The sequence below is a fragment of the Guillardia theta genome (assembly GCF_000315625.1).
Source record: "Guillardia theta CCMP2712 unplaced genomic scaffold GUITHscaffold_88, whole genome shotgun sequence".
NCBI classification, from domain to species: domain Eukaryota; class Cryptophyceae; order Pyrenomonadales; family Geminigeraceae; genus Guillardia; species Guillardia theta.
The window spans coordinates 145,661-169,321 of NW_005434586.1; the positions used below are offsets into that span (position 1 = coordinate 145,661).

The following is a 23,661-nucleotide window of genomic DNA, read 5'->3' on the forward strand; positions in this document are numbered from 1 at the left end:
TGCAGGCATGCATGGGGCATCATGCATCTCATGGGGCATCTCATCATGGGAGTGATGATGATGGGGATGATGATGATGGGATGATGATGATGGGGATGATGATGATGGGGATGATGATGATGGGGATGATGATGATGGGGATGATGGTGATGGGGATGATGATGGAGATGGCAATTATGATGATGATGTGTATTTGGATACAAGAATCGAGGTTGAGATCGAGATCGAGACCGTGATAGTCGTGCAGTGGTTGTCAACGACAATGATAAATCGAAAAAAATTTCATCATGACGACTCGAGTTGCAGAATCTTACAAGGTTGCAAAACGACTGGCGGAAATGTTTGACAGAAGTTACATGAGACAAGTTGGTAAGAAAAGCGTCGATGAGGGTGCTGACCAGAGTCTTCAGATCTTCTCCTCCGACACGAGAGACAAGAAGCTGGAGCACGGGAAGCAGTGGATCGGAAAGAGAGTGAAGATCTATGACAAGAGTCGACATGTGTGGGGCAATGGAGCGGTGAGGAGATCGTGGATCAGTTCAGGAGGGACAGGATGATGGTGTTGTAGTTGCTGTTCATTGTTGTTGTTCGTGATGATGATGATGACGATGACATTTCAACGATGCAGATCCAACAAGTCAAGGAGGGCAACTATGGTACCAAGTACTTGATTGAATGGGTCAAAGACGGAAAGATAGAACAAGTAGATCTTTGCTTCTTTCTCCGTTTTGTCGCGCTGAACTATTTTGTTCCTCTTCTCCTTCTTTTTATTCCTCATCCTCGCCCCTTGTCTCTTCTCTTCCTCAACCCCTTTCCCTCCCCTACCCTTTCCTTCCGTCTCCACCCCTTCCCTCGCCCCCTCCCTCCTTCTCTCCTTCTCTCCTCCTCCCCTTCCTTCATCACAGACGTGGCATCAGCTTCCGTCCATGGACGTGCAGGTCATGTGGGCGAAGAACCCTGCGAAGAAGCAGGCGCAGTCCTCTCCAGGTACAGCCGCCAGCCGTCGCTAGCGCAGCTGACCCTGCTGCAGGAGGAGAAGGCGTCGAAGGGACGGCAGGAAGGGGAGCAGCAGCAGCAGCAGCGAGGACCTCGTCTACGGCTGGGGGCGCTGACAGGCAAGAGGAGGCAGGACGGAGCAAAGAAGTGAAGAAGTGAGTGACTTTGAGTGCGGGAGGAGTGCCAGCATTGCCAGCATCTTGTTCCCGACTCTGACAAGCGCTCCTCTCCTCTCCTCTCCTCTCCTCTCCTCTCCTCTCCTCTCCTCTCCTCTCCTCTCCTCTCCTCTCGTGATCTCGCAGGCGGGTGGACCAGATGTCTGTTCAGGATGTCAAGCAGTTCGTCTGCAGTGTCGGTCTCAGCGAATACGCTGAAAGTTTGATGGAGAAGCAGATCGATGGCGATGCCCTCCTTCAACTCAGGTAAACCTCCTGCTCCTCTGCTCATCCTGCTGCTCCGCTCCTCCTGCTGCTCCGCTGCTCCTGCTCCTGCTCCTGCTCCTGCTCCTGCTCCTGCTCCTGCTCCTGCTCCTGCTCCTGCTCCTGCTCCTGCTCCTGCTCCTGCTCTTCCGCTCCTCCTGCTCCTCCTATCCTCGTTTCCTTCTATCGTCTTATCGCCAATTTCCGAATCTCCTCTACCAATTTCTACTTTCTTCCCCTCTTCCTCTCTCCCTCCTCTCCTCTCCTCTCCTCTTGCTTCGTTTTGACTGACATCGCAACCAGGTCAATGATTTCATCTCACGAGGCCGGGGGGATGCCCTTGTACCTCCTGATAGCTCGTGACGAGCTGGGAATCGACAAGGTGAGAAACTTTCCCAGCTGATAGACGCTGACGAGAGGCAGGTGGGACATGCGCTGAAGCTTGCTCGCCACATCCTCCTCCTTAACGATCGCACTTAGTCATGCTGTAAACCCGAGCCCATGTCGCCTTCCCACCCCAGCTGACATGCCAGCTCAGGGATGTCATGTGTTTGCCTCTCATTCACGTTTGCTCCATGTTTACTTGTACACGTCAGTCTTATCTCGCCTCCTGCTCGCTTCGCTTCCCTTGTGCTTTATCGTACAACTTCCCCCTCCCTCCCCCTCCTTCAGTTCATACGATCGCTGTCGAGAGCCCAGGCGAGGAGGTCGGAGGCGAGGCCGAAGTTGAGCGGGTCCATCACCGCGCTGGTCTGGGAGAAGGAAGATGAGGAGACAGGGAGAAGCTCAGGCGGTAGGAGAAGAGCAGGGAGGAGGAGGAGGAGGAGGGTACGAAAGAGGAGAAGGATAAGGAGGAGGGTAAGGAGAGAGGAAAAGGGCAAAGAGGGAGGAGGAAGGGAGTGTGCCGCGAGGCAGGGCCGAAGAGGGGTCAGGCATGCAGCAGATACCTGGAGGAAGCCGGCGGGGGACCTTCTTCTATTAGCCGCTGCTATGAATCCTCTCACCACTCTCAGATCCTCCGCTGGCGTCGACGTGCCCCCATTGCTCTTTTCCAGACTCATCGGCCCCTCCTGTCGATGGCAGTGAGGAGGAGGTAGAGGAGGAGGAGGAGGAGGAGGAGGAGGAGGAGGAAGAGGAGGAGGAGGGAGGTGAAGGTAAGGAGGACGATCGACAAGAAAGCTGTGCTGGATCATGACGAGGAGATGGAGGGAAGGAGGAGGAAGAAGAGGAGGAGAGTGGCCCAGAAAGAAAGCGAGGAGCAGGAGAATAAGCCGAGGGGGAGTTACAAGACAAGATAACAGAGGAGGAGGAGGAGGAGAAGGAGGAGGAGGAGGAGGAGGAGGATGCAGAGAACCCGCTCGCTGCCGTCAGAAGTGCTTTCAATGCTCGTGTGGACCTGACAGCAGAGTCTCCGAGAGAGGAAGACAAGAAATCATAACTCACCTCGCTCGGCACAGGACGTCTGGGAAACGCTTGCGAATCTTTCATCGGAGTGAAGAAACTCTGTAGGTGTTGACAATGTGACTTCAAACAAACAACGAGGACGGAGGGATGAAATAAAGACAAACACAAACATCTTGACGTCGTCATTCTCTCGTAACATCCCAGCACTCTCCCCAGCAGACTCTGTCAAACTTACCACGTGGCCAGGCGGAGGGATAGCAGGTTCGAAACCCCTGAAAACCCGTCACAAATAGGGGCATGCTCATGGACATGACCCACAAGTCAGCTGGGGTCTTGGCCAGGTACGCCGAGGACGGGATGTTCGTTTCGTAGTTGGGGACTTGCTTCTCCTGCGGCAAGCTGGGGATGACCTGTGAAGGAAGCTTCTCTTTGGCAAAGATTTCCCTGCGACGGGTCGTTGAACTCTCTCGCTTTCCCTCGCCCGCTTCAATCACGAGGTGTAATTTGAAATCATGAGGGAGACTTTCGGACAGACAGCCCACGTCCAGCTGTTGCTTCGAGAACTCCAGGAGCTTCGCGTCCTCAATGAAGGAGCTGTGCAGGTGAAGGACCAACATCAGCCGGTCCACCATCCCCACAGAATCCATCAGCTCCACCCGAACCTCCTCCTCCACGAGCACCCCAGCTTCACTCGCCACCTTCAGGTTCGTCGTCCACGCGTCTTCCTTCAGCCCCTGAGCGACGACCGTCAGCCATGGCAGGCGGTCGGAGCCTCGTCTGTACCTGTTCAGCGAAGCTTCGAGACTTCCGATGATCGTATACCAGCAGGTTGTTGGAGAAGATGCGATACCAGGGCCTGTGTAGCCTGGAAGTTGATGTTAGCCAAGTCTAGCTGAAGGCAAGCTGGAGAGGGGCAAAGGAAATGACCTGATATTTGCGGTTTGAGATGTACCGAACGTCTTGAGCGCCATTATCCTGCACTTTGGAGCAGATCTGATAGTAGTGTACATGTTCATCCCATGCCTGTGAATCCGCAATATCATCTCAATCCTTCATCCACCAACACCAACACCTCCTCAACACCTCCCCCTCCCCCTCCTTCCACATCTGATCTGGCACCAGCATCACCTCTGTTGGGCATGGAAGAAATATTGGACATATCTTTGCATGCTCGGGGTGATCCAACGAGCGATGGGTCCAACAATAACGAACTCTTGAGCGAGAGGCTCTCGAGCGGTGACGTTCTGCTGGGGCAACAGCTGGAGTTGGAACCTCTTGATGACGTTGGGGTCCCCTGCCTGTCCTGGACGATAGTTGGTCCGCTGGGCGATGAAGAGGAGGAGAGCGTCGAGAGCAGAGGCCGCGGCTCCTGTAGCGAGCAGGAGGACACAAGACATGACGCCTGCTAGCATTGTCACATACCACAAGCTCTCGGCACAAGCACAAGTCTTCCTGCAGCTCCTATCCCATTGCGATCGTAGATGACAAACGCTGGGCTGGTCGAGTCGTCCCACCTACACCCCACCTGCCTCCTCCGCATGCAGTCGTGCAAGAGAAAGAGGCTCCGCATGTCCCTGGCGTCCTGGTCAGTCCAGTACAGAAGACGACAGAGGAGCGACCTCATTGAAGGAGGCGACGAGCCTGCCACGGGCAGGCGGATCATTCTTCGGGAAAGCCATGAGCTGAGAAAATGGTCCTGTTGGGTGAGGTTGATGATCACGTATTGGTCATCGAACGAACTCTTCAGGTACTTGAGGATCTTTGACAACTGCAGGGGATTGGGAGTGTGCTGTGTCAGCTGAGAATGGCAGGATGGTCATGACATGGCGAACCTGGGAGGAAGAGGAGAGGGGAGAGATCATATGCCCGCTGTCTGTCGGCACGTCTCCCATGACAACGATCCTCTGATGTACTTGAGCGACGTTGACAGATCCACTTGACCAGCTTGACAAGCCGTTGCCAGTTGTCAACCACGTGAGAGTGTTCCTCATGTCTTGAACGATCTCGAGGATCCCTGCTGAGGAGGTCGAGGGAGGAGCGTGATGAGGCAACGTCGTAGTCTCTAGAGGTCGCCTGCTGCTGGGGCTATCTGTCACAGGAGGTTCCACATGAGAGTGAGAGCTGTTCTTTCTCCTGGTAGAAAAGCACCTGCACAAGCACACTCAGACATCAATCCTTATCGCATCCATGGCGAATCTTGACCCACCCTGTTGACTTTTTGTTGCTGTTCCTTTGCGGCTCTACGTTCATATTCGTGTGCACGCTGCTAACCTGGAGGATGGAGGCAAAACATGAGGCAAGAGAGGAGAGGATGAGGCAAGAGAGGAAAACTTGTTAGCGAAGGGATGCAATGGGCAAGTTTCCAAACCATCTTGGAAGATTCTGTAAGGGTATTGGCTAGCACGAAACCGCCCGTAACTGCTTTGACATTGACAGGATCCGACGAGATCATGCCGGTATTCTGTGATTCTGGCTTGTTCAGTTGGTGCGAAGATGCGATGAAAGAAATGATCCGCTCGCCTGCATCCCATCCTTGATTCCTAACTACAAAACAAGCCTCTGTCGCACCGGAGGCTTTCATTATGGTTTCATCAGCCTGTGACAAGAAGGAAAGGTCCTTGAGCTCTACACGAAAGTCAAAGAAGAACTCTGACGCTTGCATACTCACTCCGTAGATCTTTCATCAGTCTCACAGCCTCGTTCTCCCAATTCCACACTTCTGACGACACCGCCCGGTTGGGTTCGACAACATCCTTTCAAGCAAGTTAGGGGGCAACAGATAATCTCCGATTCATCACCATATCATTGCACAAGGATTGCACAGAAGTCATGAGCGGCTGAACCAATGAGAGCGACTCTTGCAGTATCTATTGAAACCATAAAGCAGAAATCAAGGTCTCCGGGCTTCACCTGCAGGATACTAGCAAGGGAAACAACCCCTGTTACACAGTTTCCATGCATCACTGCGAGCGCATCTTCCACTCCGTCAGGCGAGCTGTAAATTGAGTCAAGCAGGAAGGCAAGCGATGGCTGAAAGGTGCAGGAACTACGTGGGTTTGAGCAGGTTGTGCAAGCATTCCATAAGTGAAGCAGTATGGCTGACTTTGCGGAGTCGGAACTGAGATGCACAAGTCAAAAGATCAAGTCAGTGTTCCCCGATGAGACAAGCTACCTGCGAATGCTTGAAAGAGATGTTTGATTTGATGTTAAAGTTTTCCTTGTTCGAAATGAAATGAAACAAGAATTTCATCCCAATTATGTCCTGCATTGAGGTCACAAGAATGCACGCGAAGCTCATCTATCACCTGTTGTCCATCGTCTCGCATGAGCAGCAGGTATGGATTCAACACGTTGTAGAGTGAGATGAGGCTTCCTACCCTCAAGTCATCTTCACTCACGACTCTGACTCCATGCAGGGAGCTCGCGTCAAGAGCTGTGAGGGAAGACAGCACATCAGTCGCCAAAGTGAACCACTCGTCGTCCGATGGGTCTTGTCGTCTCTGACTCTCCTGGTCGTTTCCATCAGATCTCTTCAGTGACTTCCTTATCGAGCTGTACAGCTCGTCTCCTCCTGCATCGATGTGGCTTATGATGGGTTGACTGGAGCTTGTAACGGCAGGACTGTCTGTCAGCTGCACTTCTCTCACAAACGAGGATACATCGGGACGGGAGTAAGCTGATAACAAACCATGGCTAGGTGGATGCGAAGAGATGGTTGGAGTTTGCGACTGAGCAGTTTGCGACGGAGCCGGCGAACCACGGTTGACAGGATAAGACGCAGCAGAGTTGTATGATGCACCGGATGTGTACCCTGAGGCCAGACTGAGAGGAAGCGCCATGGCGGGAGAGCTGCTGGTTTGAGGAGAGGATGAGGTCCTCAGCATGTCCTGATGCTCCACGCTGCTTCCACCCGCATGCCCTGGCGGCTCTATCGAGCGAACGAGCCGCCGGACGTTGCCCTGCATGGTAGGGACTGGGACCCGGGATCTTGACCGAATCAACTTTACCGTAACGGTTATAACGGGCTCCATGGCGGGAAGCTGAATTTGCGCATGTCGTGAAATGGAGGGTAGAGGCGGAGGAGGAGGAGAAGAGAGGGGAAGGGGGAGGAGACCGAGATCGTGGAAAGAGCAGAGACCGATGCTAGCAGGAGAGAGAAGGAGGAGAGACGGATGGAAACGGTGAGCCTGAGCTTGGAAGCTTGTCCGACGAACTCATAGCAACCTGCGCGATGGGATCTTGACATCAGCAGGTTGTCTGGAATGTCAGGCAACTCTGACATGGAGAAAAAGATTGAAGAGTTGACCTGGTTTGCAACACGTTCCCATCTCTTTCTTGGTCTCAATGGTATGCAGGAACCTGCAAGCTCGGAATGGGGAAATCTCCAATCTCCGTGCCAGACTACAGAGCGCTAATGATGAGATGGACAAGCTTCGATCTCTGAACCATGAACTTGTACAGTCACGTGGTAAGGGAGGAGGTCGTCCTTCCTCCGACCTGGAGAAGGAAATCAGCCAAGTGAAGACAAATTTGGCTTTCAAGGAGAATGAATATAATAGTCTGAGCGTGCGGTTTGGTGAGGTGGAAAGAAACCTCAAAATAGCACGAGAAAGATGTCAAGAGATTGAATTGTCAAAGTCAAAGTTGGAACAAGAGCTTCATGCAACAAAGAAGCGCTGCATGCAAGGCGATGTTACCGCGCAAATGGTACCTGAGAGGCAAGAGAGGTACAAGGCGCATAGACGTATTGCGATATCTGAACAAGATTTCCAGATTGTCACAGGTCCAGGTTCACAAGAGTGATTTCTCAATGCAAGTTGAAACTGACAGCATGGCCTCACACCGAAGACCAACCCTCCTCGACCCAGATTCCCGGCTGAAGCTAAAACGGCTGCGTTGCTTGAAGGCATTGTTTCCCGAGAACATCGAAGAATTCATCTCAAGCATGCAGATCGATGGTCTGACGTCTCTCGTTTGCATGACACTATGTCGTCTGATGTGCTAGATGTAGGTGAAAGTTCTGCGAATCGTTTGAGTGTGCGCAAGCCAAAGAGCGATCAATTTGCCTTGTCTGAAAATGCCATGTACAAGATGCTCTCGGCCTTTGTCAATGGCATGGTCACAGCAGACGATTTGCGTGCTGCGATGGAGTCAAGTATCCGTAAAGAACTGCAAGACACTGGAAATCAGGCACCGAAACTTGACAGGTCTCAACGCGAGGATAGGCTTCAGGTAGAACTGATCGGTGTAGATCGACTGCAGCAAATGTGACTATGAACAGGATCTGCACATAACTCTACGCTGTCTTCATGCCCTGTTGACGATGAGTCACGTTATAAGGTTGTCGATGGCATGAACCAACTCACATTTTCATACTTACTCTGTGCGGCGAATCGCAGAGAAAGGCTGCTGGAAGAGATGCTACATGAAGATTTATCTTCTTCAGTGTCTCTCAACTCCACTGAAATTTCATCTGCTGGCAAGGTGCAAGACAATACTGGAACTGAAAGGTACAGCGATGCAGATCAGTAAGCAAAAATTTGAATTTTGTTGGAACCATGTCCAGGAACAAGAAGAATAGTCAGCGCGATAAACAGTTCGTTTTCGTTCTTTTGGCATTGACGGTCTGCAGCCAAAACCGATTTGACAAAGCCGGCTTTGTATGACTCATTTGTTCGCAGGATAGTTTCAAAGATTCATTTAAAGTCAATCTCATTCTTTTGAAGGTAAGAGATTTATTTCTCGCACCACGAGCTTGTGCGAATGAACAATTCTTTGAAGATTTTTCAAATTCTATTGGAGAATACCGATGCTGATGCACAAGTCAAGTATGAGATCCACTGTTGCATTGGAGGGTCGTGACGTTGGTGGTTTCTCAGCTGCTTCGAAGCGCTCATCACAAATGGTTGTATCGTCCGCATGCTAGGGACCAACGAGGAGGACCCTTGGAATGATTCGAAAGTGATCGCGCTAGATGTTGCTTCCCACTTGTATCTTTCGAATTTTTCTCGTTCTCGTGTGCATTCTAACAACATCAAGGTGCAAGTCTCGTGTGTTGGTTTCATCTTCTTTGATATTGCACCCGGGATGTAAACGATCGATGCTTAGCATGGTAATTTTCCGTTAAATTGCTTTCTGGCTTGATATTTTGATGTCAGATCCTCGCATGTTTAGAGTTGGATTCAGATTCAGAGAAATGCTCAAACAAGTAGCTCGAGACATGTGACGGACTTGGTCATAATGAGTGGAGCCGCAGGAAATCGAGAGCAAGACGTGAAAGGGCTTTGAGGATCTTTGCCACGGTGAGATCGAATCCTTGAGCTCCAGTGTTTGATGACACGGTCTGCACTAGATTGCCTCTCGATACAAGGATGGAATTGAAGTTGTTCTCGATGAGAAGATTGTGGGAACGATTCCGTGGAAGAGTCTTCGATATGTCTTGGGTGCGTGCAAGTGATACTCCATCGTTTATCTATGTTCATTAGCAACACAAGGAGAAGTCATTGTCGCCGAGGTTCAGAGCACCTTGAGTTCTAGTCTTGACGACTCGAAGATGGAAGTCGATCAAACGAGGGAATGGCAATTGTTGAGGGAATCGGTGAGTCGGACGTTGTAGAGTCTTTACTGCCTTTACATTTCAATGCTACAGGTCTCTTTCCTCGCATTCTTGCACACATACCTTGGGTTCAGCCAAGAAGACGTCCTCGCACTTGCAGGCAACTACTCCTAATGATCGCCGGCTCCTCCCTGACATGCCCTCCTTGAACCCTCAGGTCACTTTGCAGGCATATGGGCTCAGCTTGTGGAGGCTGTCTCCCTCCTCAGTGACGGTGAGAGCAGCAACACTGATCTTGTTCTGATCGTCACACACATCGCAGGAATGGTCCACCCAGACTTGGCAGACCTCGCCCGCATCGCAGGTTCTATCAAGGACTCTCTCACTGCTCACCTCCCCTCCGCTCAACATTCGGCGAGTGATCAAAACGATGGCGGAAGTCAAACGCAATTTTCTTCTTCCAACAGCCATCAGGCTGTCCTCTCCTATCCTGCGGGCGTGAGCCCGGGTTGAGAGAGGAGCTCTCCGTCATCTTCCCTCCTCTTATTCTGTGCTTAGATCGAACAAACTCAACAAGTGATACCCATGGCTCTGCTTCAGATCGTTGGAGGGTTTGAGACACGAAGATGAAATTTATCCCTTGTGGATGGGAAACCACTAGCTGCATGTTTACAGCTGTATGATTCACAATCTCTGATGTCTATCCCCTGGATCCATGCTTGACCTTTCTGAGCTGATGTTTCTATCCGAGTCAGTCGCTGCTCAGGCTACTCCACAGCTGCCCCACCTCGCCATTCCTTCTCCCACATCTCTCCTCCTCTCATTCGGATCATGGATCTGTTCTTTCCCCTGCCAAGGAGACTCGGAGCACGAAGTCACCATGCCGACAGCAAGTCACCGCATGGGATAGGTAAATGTCACCTCATTCCTCTCCGAACCCAACAGACTCAACGCAATCCCCACACCCCCATTTTGAGGCATAATGTCAGGGTAGGGGTATTTTTAGGAGTAAAATCCAGTCCTGCAGGTACTGTAGACTTAATTCAACAGGGTGGGGTCCTTTGGGATGGGGTGGCGAGATCTAGTGCTCTTCTCGGGTTGGGGTGTTTTCCCTTTCTTCCCCCACATAGAGGGGGTAGGGGTATTTTCTGAAGGGGTGTTATGGGCCCCAACCTGGAGGCCCCACCCAGTATTTCCCATCACCAACCCCTCCTACAACCCGTACCACCCATCCCCCACAAACTCATCAGCAGCCGTTTCCGTCCCCTACATGTTAACTAATAATAAATGTACCATGTACCCCCTATCAGCCTATTAGAAACGACCCCTTATTATGATGACCCCCTTTTCATGACCCACCCCCTAAATCAACTTTAGTAGTGCATCGGGATCAGTCCACCCCACCCATACTAGTACCAGCTCCTTTCTATTCTGAATAGGGGGTACGGTAGGGGATGGACCGGCCCGGGTTCGCCGAATCACAGTCAAGAGAAAAGGGTGGGGTGCAGTGATAATAAAGATCTCACAGTGGGTGGGTAGGTATTAACTTCATTGAAGGTGGGGTAGTTGGCTTGGCAGGGTCCTGTCACTCTAGTACTGGTAGAAACGGCCCAATTTGAGGGCAATGGATGGGGTGTTGAGGGGGTCAGAACAGGGGGTAAGCGTTCGTTGCCAGGGATACTTATGGAGGAGGGGTGGTTGGAAAAGGTGTGGTATCTGAACTAGAAAATGGGGGTCCAGAAAGATCGGAGATGGTGGTAGGCCCCTGGTCAGTACCCTATATGCTTGTAGGGGTGGTTGGTATTAGAGGGTGTAGTGGAGGCCCTGGGGACTCATCCAGGCTGGTGTATCAGGAGGTGGGGGTTCGAGTGAGAGTAGTGCAATTTAGTCTTGGCGGTGGGGTGGCCACAGATTGAGGCGATTGGGGGTGGTGGGTCCAAGAATGGAGAGCAATGCGGGTGAACAATGAGACGGGGTTGTAAAGGAAGGTGGTAAGGTGTCAGACTCTGATGTATGAAGAAGAAATATTCATGCGGGATGAATGGAAATGGAAGATGAGGAGGAGACTTCTTCATGATGAGCCATAAGACGAATGGATGGATGGGTGAACAAGATTTGCGGAGAGACTGAACGGATTTTTGATGATGACCATCACACCAAGGACCTGTAATCCGTGATCTTGCTAGCCAACACAAAATGGAAGGTGATAAGAAGGAGGGAGGAGAGATTACTCTCGAGGCCTCCATTGCCATGCGGGCGGAATGCGGTTGGAGAAAAGCACTCAAACTTCCTGATGATCCTCCTTGGAAATTTTCTGAGGATGTCAAAAAGCTTCCAGGTGACAACATACTTGGTTTCCATGCTCAACGAATCATTATAGTAGAATTGCGATTTGTTGACACGAATATCTTTCTTTCAACAGAAACGGCCAAGCAAGGGATATTCAAACGACCCCTAATACATCCACCCCCATGTCATATCCAGACTACTCCAAGCTGCAAGGAGATTGCAGAGCAGGTGTGTGATGTTTGACTATCTGACTACAATGTTGAATCTGCTGCAGGAACCTGGTGCCTCTGAAATCAAGAAAAGGCTCGAAGATCGTTTCAAGGATGAGAGCGGATATCGAGATGGAGAGGAAACGACGCTTGTTTACACTGTTCCTTTTCTCTGATTCAAGACCCACAGGTCGTGTTCGATGACACTTCCACCTTTGTCTGGCCCCCAGAAAGCAACTCAAGGTGAAGGAGATTGAAATGAAACGTGGCTATGACAGTGACATGGACATATCTCAAAGATCTCGATCGGCGCAAGAGGAGAGGGTTCCACCACCCTTGTTCTTCGAATCTAGATTTGAAGGAGGGAATCTTAGGAAAGCTGTTAGGGTAGGTCTTGTCACAAAACTTTTCAAAGACGTGAATGATGTCAAAGGTTGGAACAAGAGAATACGATCTCATTTTGAGACCGGACAAGGACTCCGGACACGTTCAATGGTATTTTCGATTCCTAAGAGCATGGAAAGGATTGATGGCGTTTGTAAGGTATTATTTCATGGTGGCGAACGTTCGAAAAAATGTTTCATACGTCATCAATATTGTAAATTTTGTTAAAAACAAAAGTCTGTACAATCAAGGGCTGAAACCTCTGCTATACTCCACAAAAGGTAAGATTCAACAATACCATCTGATTTATGCCCCGTTTTGAGTGTTTTCTTGAAAAGATGCAGATAGGAAGAAAATTGGATGGAAACGAGCAGGTTTGTGCTACACTGCGCACATGAGAATGTTCTCAATGTTTTCATAGGATCTCGCTGCGTTTACTACTCGCGTGGGAATAGATATACGTTGACGTTCACCATCGAGTTTGATCATGATCGTGGTATGTGGTTTAAGTAATCTGAAAAGCAGCTGATTCGATCACCAGATGTATGCTTCCTCGCGCATTGTTATCCCTACGTCTACACCGACTTGCAGCTGTTTTTGAGCTCTTTGGAGAATGGTACACATCCGCAGGCTTCGTTCACAGCACCTGATGGCCTGCAGATGTCTCGAGGAAGAAGACCGTCTTGCGTAAGGAGCTGTGTAGATCATTAGCCGGTGCGAGTTGATGCAAAAAAGTAGACGCACAGTTGAATTTCAGCGACAGGCAATCAAGTAGACCTCTTAATCATATCAGATGATCCACAAAACTGGCAAAAGAACTCAAAGCAGAGCATTTTCTTGACAGCTCGAGTACATCCGGGTGAAACACAGGTGTTCTAGATCGATTCCGTCTCGTGCGGTAGACTCAAGCATGGCATAGGCAAGCTGGGCTATGCAGGGTTGCATTGAATTTCTCACCTCAAATTCGCCCGAAGCGCTTTTCCTCCGACAGAAGTAAGACTTGAAATCTCAAATCAATTTTTCGCTCATCTCACGTTGATTCAATAGGTATAATTTCTTCGTCGTGCCTATGTTGAATCCTGATGGAGTCATAAACGGACACTATCGATGCTCTCTCGCAGGGCAGGATCTCAACAGGTATTCTATTGCAACACGCTGTATAGAGAGTTTGACTGGGATTGTAGAATATGGCAAAATCCTGATTTCACAAGGCATCCCTGTATATGGCACACAAAGAATCTGATGAAAAATGTAAATCGACAGCTGATTGGTCCCAGATTCAAAATTTGACATGTATTGGACAGTTATTATCAAAGAAACTCATCTTTTTTTGCGATTTCCATGGTCATTCCACCAAGAAGAATGCATTCATGTATTGATATAGGTTGACAAGATGTATTTGAATTCATTATCTGTGCAGGTACGGATGTGATCCAAACGCATGTTTCCCCGGAAAAGTTCCTGTTCATCAGTGGAAGAATCCAAATTCTCCCTGCAATTTCCCCATGATCATGAACGAAATTTCGACTGCATTTTCATTTCAAGACTGTGACTTCAGAATGCATAAAAGCAAGCTGACGACAGGGAGGGTTGTAGTCTACAGGTGAACAAATTGATCTGTTGGAAACTGTTGAGCATTCAAAATCATGACCTTGTGGTGTCAACAGGGAATTCGGAATAACACAGAGCTACACCTTTGAAGTGTCGTTCTTGGGTCACAAGATCAGTGACAACATGGTTCACTTCAACATCACAGACCTGCTTCAGCTCGGTCAACACTTCGGGCTTGCATTCATGAAATTGCTCTGCTCTTGTGAAAGCGGTTAGAATCGATTGGAAACTCTTACGCATTAATCTCTTCTGCAGGAAACAAAGTAGAAGCTTGCCACGAATTATCGAAGTCTCTGAATTTCCAGAGTTACAGCGTGCAATACCGAAGCTCGGATGCATGCGTTGCAGCACAAGTAGACACTTATGAATCAGAAAACGAAAAGGACAATGACGAGGACAAAGACAAGGATGAAGCTGCTGATGTTGAAAACAAAGTGCAGGACACGTACATATACAGGGGTTTGATCAAAGAAGGAAAAGATGAAGCATCTGATTCAGAGAAAGAACAGAAGGTGATGAATCAAGTGCCTTTCGCTCAACTGAGATTTGTTGCACAATAGGAAACGGACATTTTGGCAGAGAATCCGATTTTGAGCTCTGTTGATAGGGAGGCAGAGAGCTACGACTCTAGCAAGGGTGAAGAAGAGACGTCCACAGTTTGTAGCAAGGTGTGAAATACGTCTCCGTGTCTGGCTGAATCTGAAACGCAAATTTGCAGGACACCAGTGACGGCACCGAAAACGATAGGGAGTTTTTGAATTCAGAAGGTGCTTCGCCTGGAAATCTGTGGGATCTTGCTAACAAATTCCGATCAGGGTCTGATGCTGCTGTCACGACCTTGTCAGAGAAAGACATACAAGAGGCGCCTGAGAGTGAAAAGACCGAAGAGGAGCCGGAACAGGCCCCTTACGAGTTGCAAGAGAGCACCAAGAAGCTCGCCACGCTGTGCGCGTCAATAGAGAGTAATAGCGGATCGATGAGCTACAACGCTGGCAGCTTTCGCACAGACAGTCCCATCAGCACAGAAAAGCTCAATACCTGTCCGCCGACAAAGACTTACAATGTGTTGAATGGCCTGTCTCAGTATCACAGCCCGGATGAGATGGCAAATAGCCGTGAGCGACGATTCTTGTACAACAAGTCGCTGTGGAATTCGCATCGAAACTCGAACAAGATCCTTGAAGGCCCGAGCATCCGGAATCTGATAAGGCAGAAGATTGACGATTCCTTGCTGGAGAACAACCCTCTGCTGGAGGACAACTTCTACCCGCACTCGAGCACCCCCGACAGCATGAAGTACAACAATCAGTTCAGAGGCGCGAAGAAGCCGATGACGAGTCGTGAGGAGGAAAGGAGCAGCAGGGGACACTACCTGCCGTCCGTGGGCCCTTTGAGGAACCCCTCCATGAAAGAGAGCAGCGCGAGCCCCGCCCAAGAGGACAGGGAGAAGAACCTCTTCGAGAGGATCATCGCTGACCTGCCCTCCCCTGTCCTCACGAGGACCGCGTCTAAGGGGCAGGACAGCCCGATCCAAGCTCGGCTCGAGCAGTCGGAAAAGTTCAGGAACATGGAGAAACTTGAGAAGACTCTGTTCCCTGGTCATTCCCCAGCTCGAAACATCCGCGGGGAGGCAGCAGTGCTGCGGATGATTCGCTCCAGGAATAGCCTTCTTGGTCCCTTGCAGGACGGGGAGGAAGGCAGCAGGTTCAGCAAGTCAAGGTTCTTGCCCAAGTACTCTTTGCAGACTGGGATGCTCGTCAGAGTGCCATCTCTTGAGGGAGATGGACTTTTGTGACTGTAAATTTACATTTTCCCTTTTTTGAAGTTGAATGACAAATCTAAAAAGATAATCTCCTAAACTCGAACAAGCTAAAGAGAAATCGGATTGGATTGTTGAACAAGTAAATCTGATCAATTCTTTGCATGCCTCGCTTCTTCTTCTGTTTCTGGATCTGATTGCTTATCCTATTCGTCATTTCATGAACAAGTCATAACATATCAGTGTATGATCTCGAGACAGGGAAAATACCAAGTTTGACCATTGTATTGGGCGTGTTAAGAAGCAATCTACGACTTTCCTGCAGCTTTCATGATGTCTGCAAGCGCAGACTTGATTTTCCCTCCTTCCTTCATCGCACTCATGTGCTTTGCAACACACGGGCACGATGCCATCTGCGTCAACTGACCCTGACGTGCGCAAGCACACCCCGTCTCCTGCTCACAGCGTCAGCGGATTCACTTTTCGCTCCACCTGCGCACAACCTGAGCGGCGCGGATGGCAGCCTGAAGGTAAGCATGGTACTGCTCGGGAGTGTATGCTGTGACAGCATGGGGGACGGAGGAAGAGACTTTCTGATTCATCTGTTCTGGAAGTATGACAGCCTGGCCCTCCATCCCTGTCGGGCCTTGTTGCCCATCCAACCCTGTGCTGCCGTATCATCCCTTGCTTACTGTCATCGTTCTTCACTCACCGTCTTTCCCTGGTCGCCCGGGAGGACCGGGGGGTCCAGGAAGTCCAGGAGCGCCAGGAACACCGGGCTGGAGGAAGAGGAAGAGCAGAAGAGCACGCGAAGCAAACGATGGGGAGGAGGAGAATATTATCAGCTTCCAGCATAGAAACTCCACACTCTACCTCTCCATTCTCTCCGACGGGTCCTGGCAAACCGGCAGGCCCAGGAGGCCCCAAGTAACCTGACAACCGTTGAGACCCTCATACCGTCCTCCTCCCTTTCTTCACCTTCTGGTCCTGGTTGTCCCACTTTGCCACGAGGCCCGGGTGGCCCCGGCCTTCCTGGCAGGCCGCGGGGCCCCGGAGGTCCATCGATACCATTGATACCATCCTAGAACGAGTCAGCTATTATCCCTCCCTCCCTCCTCCTCTCCACCTTGCCAGCTGGCCCTGGGGGTCCTGGTAGACCGGGAGCTCCATCCTCCCCAGGTTTGCCCGGATCCCCCGGCTTTCCCTGTTCACCCTGCGGTCCTTCATCTCCTGCGATGCCCGGGAGGCCTGGAGGACCAGGAGGGCCAGATTTTCCTAGTGGATAGGTGAGCAGCTAGATGAGCAGCGAGGACGCTGCCTACCTGGCACTCCACTTGCCCCTGACAGCCCACGAGGTCCTTTCACGCCTGCGAGACGAGGGTAAGCGATGGTGATGATGACGGAAACGCGACAAGCAACCATGAGGGCCTGGAGAACCAGGATCGCCGTCCTTTCCTGCAGGGTTGCACAGCAGTTTTAACAAACAGCATGGATTCGGGTCTGACCAGATCTACCTGGAACGCCGTTTTCACCTTGAGCACCCGGCTTTCCTTGCAAGCCCATCGGGCCCGGTAGCCCAGGGACACCCTGAAATGACGTCAAGTTGAATTAGGAGGAGGCAACGAGAAAGCTTTTACCCTCTCTCCTCTTGGCCCGCCGTCTCCCGGGGGTCCTGAACGGCTCACTGTAAGAATCAAGGAGATGGAGAGGGAGAGGGGGGAGATGGAGAGAGGGAGGGGGGGAAGGGAGGGAGCTATCGCTTGCCTGGAGATGTTTCCACAAGGTTCACTTTCCTCTGGAGATTATCTTGGTCACTGCGGCAGCGTTTCGATTCAGCGCGAGGAGTACAAGGTGAGATCCGAAGCGTCTGACCTGTTGAGACGCTCCAGCCCCTGCTTCATCCCAGCGATCCGCTCCTTGAGCCGAAGGTAGTTGGAAAGATCGAGAGAGTTTCCGTTGCCAGACTCAAGTCGTTGGATCTTCTGCTCCATGAGGTCGATCTTCCTTCGCACCTGCAATGCACTTATGAGTGAGAAGACCAAGACGCCAGGAGCGGTTCACACCTCTGACAGTCGCTGGCGGTACCTTGACTTCACTTGTGAGAACTGATCCTCCCATCCCTCCTTGGCGTCTTCCAGCCTCTCTCTTGCGTGCTCTCTCATCGCCAGGAGCCTCTTGTTGATGTCCGCCTCGGTGTAGACGTCTTCAGCGTCAGGCAACTTCTGGCAAGGACTGACAGGATCTCCGGTCGGCACGCAAGGACTTTCTCTCGCGAGCTTCTGATCGGCAGGAGGAAAGATCAACTTGGCATTTACTTGCACGGGGTTGACTGAGGTGGAAGGAGGAGGAGGCGTGCAGTGCGGCGGTGTGCATGGTTTCCTCTCAGAGGCAACGATGCCGACAGCCTTTGCTGCTGCCTCCTTCTCGCTATTTGCATTCACGACAAACGAGTTCCCGTTGCGTCCGACCTGGGTAGGAGGCGGATGAGTCTCACGGTACTCCTCAATCGCGATCTTGGCAGCATCCTGCTCGTTATCGGCGTTAACCGTGTAGAACGCGCGGCCCTTGCCCTCCTCCGTTCGCCTTGCGAAAGGAGCAGCTCGAGCGATATGAGCGCCCACAAGGACATGAGCTGCCTCAGCGGCTGCCTGTTCCTTACTTGGCGCTTGAATCTGTAGAAACAAGGTCATCATATACGTAAAACGCCAAAGAGCTCGAAAGATCACCATGAAAGTTTGCGGCTGTTCTAGAACGTCCTCGAGCTCCACCTTTGGATTGGAGGCTTGCCCATACATAGAAACGACGATACAGACCGCCAAGAGGGAGGAGACGACTAGAAACGCTGTTTTCCTTGAAGACATCATCTCGTATCTTCGCAAGTAGCGAACAGGACGTCTATAACAACCCCGTTACCTCGCTCTCTCACGAGAAGATGGCCAGACCTTCAGGCGAGCAATGGAAACGACAGGGCTGCTTCCTCTGTCTTCTATCCCCTCCTCTGACTCTCTGGCTCTTCCTGCTCCGCTCTCCCTCCTGCTGCCCTCACCCCAGCATGGCGGCTCTTCGCCCAACAACGGAGTGTAACGTGCTTCAACGGATAAGTAACGAATTGAGCGACTCATGAAACGTAGAGCAACGGCTATGCCACAAACCATTTTTAAAATGAGCTTTTAAACATTTTTGTACTGGTATTTACACAATGGTTCAAAGTGTACTGAAAATTCTACGGTATGAAACTGTATTAATGTAAATACTTTTCCAATGTACTGATTCATTTAATATATAAATTTTAAATTTGTAGGCGATTTATAAATTGTTGTATCTTTGTCGTCATGGCCGAGCAAGAGGCGCCGGAGGGGTGAGGGGCGAGGTGGACAAGGAGAGGAGAAGGAGAAGGAGGAGGAGGAGGGAGAGAGGCGGGAAGATAGCGACAAGCTATCGGACGAACTGATCATGGTGACGATCGAAGCTGAACGACTGTTGTCGAAGGTGAGCCAGCGAGTAGCTTGAGAATGGACGCGCTGTTGCGGGGGTTGGGGAGACGGCAGGGTGCGATCGATGGGGGAGGAGATCGCAGACCGACTGAGAATGTCTGGAGAGCTAACTTGAGGACTACTAAGTTCGGCGATCTTGTCGTGGAATGGAACAATGCGGACCCTACCTCCATTCAGCGGGCGAAGGAGCGGGTACTTTCACATATCCTAACATTCGAGCTATCCGTGGATGGAGGCGAAACAGAAAGACAAGCTGCAGAGAAAGACGAAGATACGATGGAGTTGTCTGACTCACTCGACATTCTGTTGCCTGATGTCTTCCACATTGATCTTGAACGGTTGCAGTCCAATGAGAAACTGCAGGCAAACTCCTTTCCCTTCCCTTTCAACCTCCTGAGCAACCTCAAGTCTGTCAAGTTCCTGAGCGAGGAGATGATCGATGAGACCATACTAGAAGCATTCTCGCGCGTATGCCTGGATGTTTTGGATCTCTCTGGACAACGGCTAAAGCAGGTCGGCGTCGACGACATGCTAGTGAACGGGTTCAAGAACTTGACGAGGGTTCGACTGAGACGGAACAACCTCACACAACTGCCAGTCAGCGCGATTTGTAACCTTCCACTATTGACGGAGCTCGATGTGAGCGAGAATCGGCTCACTGAAGCTCCCTCCAACCTCCTCCAGCTCTTGCCCAGGCTTGAGATCCTCAACCTGGAGAGCAACAAGTATTGGAGTGACTGTTGTGATCTTCCTTGCTCTGACAGCCTCCCTTTGCAGGCTAACGGTCCCATCTTTTGATTTCCGTGACGCTGTCCTGCGGTCTCTCCTGCTGGGGATCAACAATCTAGAGTATCTCCCCACCCTCGCTCCTCTGTCCTGCTTGGTCGAGTTGTCCCTTTGCACCATTCGAGTTTCCCAAAAGGACGCGAGGAGACCAGGTGAGATGTCAGACTGCTGCTCTTTCCGATGATCTCTACTTTCCATGTCTTCTTCTTTGCTATCCTCTCCATCTGCGATCCCTCTTTCCTGTCTTTCCTCTGCCCTTTGATCCTTCAATTCTGATCGGTTACTCCATATACTCAACGGCATCGTCAATCTTGTTGTGGACCCTTGACGCCCAACAGCTCGAGAGACCTTCGATACGTTGAGTATCACAGCTGAGGTCGTGCTGAAGGGAACAACATGGACGTCCATCCTGCCATGGAGCCAGGTTCCACCTCCAACTCCTGCCACCCCCCACAACCACAACCACTCCTCGTCCACCACCATGAACACTGCCTTTCCCAATCTATAAAGAGCTTCTGAATCTTAATTCAAGGAGGCTGAGAAGCAGATCAAGTCAGCTCTCCTTCTGCTCCTACGATCCAGCGCGAGCTTCCATCCTCTCCTCTCCTCCTTCCTTGCGCTTCTGGCCAACGATGAGAAGGTCTACACTCCGGCCTTCAATTCTTCTTCTTTGTTGACAGAGAGACTCCAGTATCGTTGTTTGCTCGCTCAGAGAGTAGCTGGAGCTGGAACAACAAGGGGGGGAGGTCTCAAGAACATCATCGCCATGTGTCAAGCGCCAGAACCGGTTTTTCCCACTTTCCTGTCACCTTCTGCTCTCTACTTCCTCCTTGCACTTCCCCTTCCGTCCTACTCTTGATGCCTCTGGTCTTTGAACTGATGAGACGCATCCTTCAGGTCTGTCTCGACGCTCTCGTCGCCATCGCTCGCTTCGGAGATAAACGGGAGGATCTCGCGCAGGAGCTCATCGAGCTCGGAACCATCAATCACTTGCTTGAGTTCGTCCAACCATCGGGCTCGAGCATGTGTCTGTATGCCCTTCAAGCTCTTCGCTCACTTGCAGCCGTCGGAGATGCTACTTCCCAGCAAATCCTGCTTGGCTCGCATTCGAGGAAAGACCAATATTCTTTCTTCATGAGGACTGTGACTGCCCTGCTCACATCCTCCTCTTCTTCTCCCTCTGCCATCCGCCCTCCACCGCTCTCTGTTGCTGGTTCATCAGGAAACGCTGAGAACGAGAAGAGTGAGATGATAGAAATCTGTAAGGCATGCGCGCTGCTGCTTGTCGGCGACCTGGCGTTCTCAGAGCGATGCAGAGGAAGGCTTTTGCAGGACGACGTCTTGCTCCAACACCTCAGAATGCTTGCAGAGGAGGACGAAGACGAGGACGAGGACGAGGACGAGGACGAAGGGGACAATCAGGAGGGGGGAAGGAAAAGCCTTGCAACGCATGTCGCAGCACATGGCAGGGCTGAATGCACTACTGGGGTCGAAGGAGAGAAACTGGGCTGGTGGGAGAAGTGGAGCGTGAGAGGAGGAGCACGACGGGCGCTTGCCATTCTCGGGCAGATTGACGTGCTAAGGGCAGCACAGAAGCTGAGCATGGTACACCAGAGAGGAGTTCGTATCCTTGCCATCGACGGGGGAGGAGTGAAAGGGATCGCTGCGATCCGCCTTCTCGCTGAGATCGAGGCTCGCTGCCAGTCTCCTCTCTACAAGTTGTTCGACTTGGTAGCAGGGACTAGCGCGGGAGGGATCATCGCAGCCGCTGTGAGCAACAAGTTCAGTATGGTCGAGTGCGAGAAGCTCTACAACAACTTCGTTCGCAAGGCTTTCTCGGTGGTGATGGAGGGTCAGGCCAGCAGCCCGATGGGCGAGGAGGAGGGCAGCGAACCAGGAGCCTCCTCCTTCTCTGCAGCAGCCGCTTCCTCGTCATGGTGGCAGAAACTCATGCAGTCCGGCTCCTCTTTCAAGAGATTCGTGGTGACCGGGGCCAAGTACGATTCTACCCCCTTCATGCAGGGCCTGCGGGAGGGGTTTGGCGAGGTAGCAGATCAAAGCATGATCACCTCCTCCATCATGCCCGAGGTCCCATGCACAGCCATCGTCTCCTCGCAGTGCTCCGTCCGCCCCCTCCGCCCCTTCGTCTTCCGCTCCTACCAGCACCCTCCTGGCGTCAGGGCTAGGTTTGCCGGTAAGTGCCAGCACACTTGGCTGGAGGCGATGCGGGCAACGTCGGCTGCTCCTCTCTTCTTCGAGGAGTTCTCGTGTGGGGGGGAGAGGTTCCAGGACGGAGCTGTCTGCTCCAACAATCCCAGCGTGGTGGCGCTGAGCGAGGCGCAGAGGATATGGCCTGGGAGGAGGATCGACACAGTGATCTCGGTGGGGACGGGTTTGGCGCCTACGGAGAGGAGGGAGCTGAAGCGTTCAGGAGGGCTAGGGCTGATCGATACCTTCGGAGAGTTCATGGTGGAAGCGGCGATCAGCACTGAGAGAGTGGCAGAAGCAATGGAGACTTTCGCTCCCTTGCTCCCTCAGACCTCATTCTTCCGCCTGCAGGTGGAAGACAAGAGTTGCTCGGTGGACATCGACGATACCTCGGCCGAAGTTCGGCAGGGCATCTGCGCCGCAGTGGAAGAGTATGTCAGGAGGAACGAGTCTGTGTTCCAAGACATTTGCAAAGTTCTACAGAGCGATCCTCCCTTTCCTTCGCCTGTACCTCCTCTCGGTGGTGATGATAACCCTACTGCTCCTCTCCCTCCTCCTACCGTGGGTGCCGGGGGAAGAAGCAAAGTTGGGCTCGGAGCGAAGATCAAGGTTGTCCTGATCGACTGCCAGACAAGTAAGCAGGAGGACAGGCTGCTGCAGCTGCTTCAGAGCTTGCAGTCGCTGGACATGCAGGTGGAATACCGGGGGCTTTCTTCCCTGGCAGATGATTCTTCTTCTTCCAACGACCTCCTCTCCTCCTCTTCTTGCTCCTCCTCCCACAACGCTCCTCCCTGCGTTCTGCACTTTGCTTGCAAGGTAAGAGAGCTCGATCCATATATGAAGGGGAGGAGAGACAGCACAAGGAGAAGAGTGAGAATTCAAAGATCCAGGAGGAATGAAGGGAGAAGAAGGAGACAGAGGATGGGGGATTGAGGATGGGGAGGATGAGGGTGGGGGAGGGTGGCAAGAGGAGGAGCTGAGAGTTCACGACAGATGTCAGAGCACACAGGAAGTCTCCTGCACGGGAAGGAGAAGAGGCCGGTGGTGATTCCTCTTGATCAGATGCAGTCACTCCTGCAAGGTCAGAGAGGGCCCAGGGCGGGAGCAGCTTGCTCACGATCTACTGCAGGTGTCTTCCAAGGCGAAGACAAGAGCAGGTCCAAGGTCCAGCCTATCACTCCTCCCCTCCCTCCTCTCTCCTCCGAGGATTCCTCTCTCCCTCCCTCCCGAGCTTGCAAGTCCCTGCCCACGAGCCCCTCGTGCGACAGCGGCAGGCTTGCATCCTTCTTCCCCTCGCAGAGGAGTAGAGGTTGGAGTAGGAACGGTCACTCCACTCCTTCCTCGCGCCTCGATCAAGCGGCCAAGGAGCGCATCCTGCACCACGTCACCTCCAAGCGGTGAGAGAGGAGGGAACAGGTTGCGTGTTGGGATTTCGTGATGCAAGAGGAGGATTGGGAAGCTGAAAAAGTTATGAGGGGAATGAGGACGAGAATGAAGAAGTTGAGAGCGAGGAGGACGTGAGAGAAAGGAGGAGGAGGAGGAGGAG

The 23,661-nt window shown here is 51.7% G+C and overlaps 7 protein-coding genes across 7 annotated transcripts in view; 5 read left to right on the top strand and 2 right to left on the bottom strand.

Annotated features, from left to right (window-relative positions):
* GUITHDRAFT_115789 (hypothetical protein) overlaps window positions 1–1,895 on the top strand; it is a gene marked incomplete at both ends in the record, with an annotated part of 4,527 nt that extends 2,632 nt beyond the window's left edge. Inside the window, 7 exons of the mRNA XM_005824949.1 lie at window positions 307–518; window positions 569–679; window positions 918–987; window positions 1,031–1,151; window positions 1,299–1,418; window positions 1,719–1,797; window positions 1,839–1,895. Coding sequence (XP_005825006.1) covers window positions 307–518; window positions 569–679; window positions 918–987; window positions 1,031–1,151; window positions 1,299–1,418; window positions 1,719–1,797; window positions 1,839–1,895 — 770 coding nt within the window. The remainder of the gene's footprint in view (window positions 1–306; window positions 519–568; window positions 680–917; window positions 988–1,030; window positions 1,152–1,298; window positions 1,419–1,718; window positions 1,798–1,838) is intronic.
* A 1,106-nt stretch (window positions 1,896–3,001) lies between these two features.
* Window positions 3,002–6,850, bottom strand: GUITHDRAFT_144522 (hypothetical protein; the record flags this gene model as incomplete). Its single annotated transcript, XM_005824950.1, has 15 exons — window positions 3,002–3,553; window positions 3,603–3,684; window positions 3,747–3,842; window positions 3,948–4,221; window positions 4,242–4,617; window positions 4,652–4,967; window positions 5,026–5,090; window positions 5,188–5,339; window positions 5,388–5,444; window positions 5,488–5,572; window positions 5,618–5,686; window positions 5,730–5,814; window positions 5,870–5,937; window positions 5,992–6,081; window positions 6,125–6,850. 15 exons carry the CDS (start codon window positions 6,848–6,850, stop codon window positions 3,002–3,004), a joined length of 3,093 nt encoding a protein of 1,030 aa, XP_005825007.1.
* Window positions 6,851–7,081: 231 nt separating this feature from the next.
* GUITHDRAFT_115791 (hypothetical protein) lies at window positions 7,082–9,549 on the top strand (the record flags this gene model as incomplete). Its single annotated transcript, XM_005824951.1, has 16 exons — window positions 7,082–7,128; window positions 7,175–7,546; window positions 7,593–7,777; window positions 7,831–8,051; window positions 8,101–8,159; window positions 8,219–8,347; window positions 8,386–8,443; window positions 8,501–8,545; window positions 8,601–8,647; window positions 8,699–8,809; window positions 8,859–8,931; window positions 8,978–9,027; window positions 9,076–9,121; window positions 9,172–9,262; window positions 9,305–9,417; window positions 9,469–9,549. The coding sequence occupies 16 exons, from the start codon at window positions 7,082–7,084 to the stop codon at window positions 9,547–9,549; spliced, it is 1,728 nt and encodes a 575-aa protein (XP_005825008.1).
* A 2,748-nt stretch (window positions 9,550–12,297) lies between these two features.
* GUITHDRAFT_89476 (hypothetical protein) lies at window positions 12,298–14,084 on the top strand (the record flags this gene model as incomplete). Its single annotated transcript, XM_005824952.1, has 13 exons — window positions 12,298–12,368; window positions 12,417–12,538; window positions 12,596–12,631; window positions 12,679–12,753; window positions 12,799–12,873; window positions 12,918–12,971; window positions 13,021–13,127; window positions 13,177–13,250; window positions 13,305–13,394; window positions 13,442–13,508; window positions 13,562–13,629; window positions 13,678–13,860; window positions 13,925–14,084. 13 exons carry the CDS (start codon window positions 12,298–12,300, stop codon window positions 14,082–14,084), a joined length of 1,182 nt encoding a protein of 393 aa, XP_005825009.1.
* A 789-nt stretch (window positions 14,085–14,873) lies between these two features.
* Window positions 14,874–15,790, top strand: GUITHDRAFT_154796 (hypothetical protein; the record flags this gene model as incomplete). Its single annotated transcript, XM_005824953.1, is given in 3 exon segments — window positions 14,874–15,419; window positions 15,438–15,458; window positions 15,563–15,790. A coding segment is annotated over 1 exon segment (410 nt), but the record flags the coding sequence as incomplete, so codon positions are not given.
* Window positions 15,791–15,935: 145 nt separating this feature from the next.
* On the bottom strand, window positions 15,936–18,491 carry GUITHDRAFT_115793 (hypothetical protein; the record flags this gene model as incomplete). The annotated part of the gene is made up of 12 exons (XM_005824954.1): window positions 15,936–16,082; window positions 16,131–16,291; window positions 16,340–16,406; window positions 16,533–16,559; window positions 16,606–16,708; window positions 16,754–16,840; window positions 16,950–16,994; window positions 17,169–17,214; window positions 17,265–17,299; window positions 17,500–17,639; window positions 17,691–18,299; window positions 18,354–18,491. 12 exons carry the CDS (start codon window positions 18,489–18,491, stop codon window positions 15,936–15,938), a joined length of 1,605 nt encoding a protein of 534 aa, XP_005825011.1.
* Window positions 18,492–19,139: 648 nt separating this feature from the next.
* On the top strand, window positions 19,140–23,516 carry GUITHDRAFT_144526 (hypothetical protein; the record flags this gene model as incomplete). Its single annotated transcript, XM_005824955.1, has 8 exons — window positions 19,140–19,846; window positions 19,899–20,059; window positions 20,246–20,331; window positions 20,440–20,547; window positions 20,620–20,694; window positions 20,805–22,931; window positions 23,109–23,196; window positions 23,245–23,516. The coding sequence occupies 8 exons, from the start codon at window positions 19,140–19,142 to the stop codon at window positions 23,514–23,516; spliced, it is 3,624 nt and encodes a 1,207-aa protein (XP_005825012.1).
* Window positions 23,517–23,661: the final 145 nt, after the last annotated feature.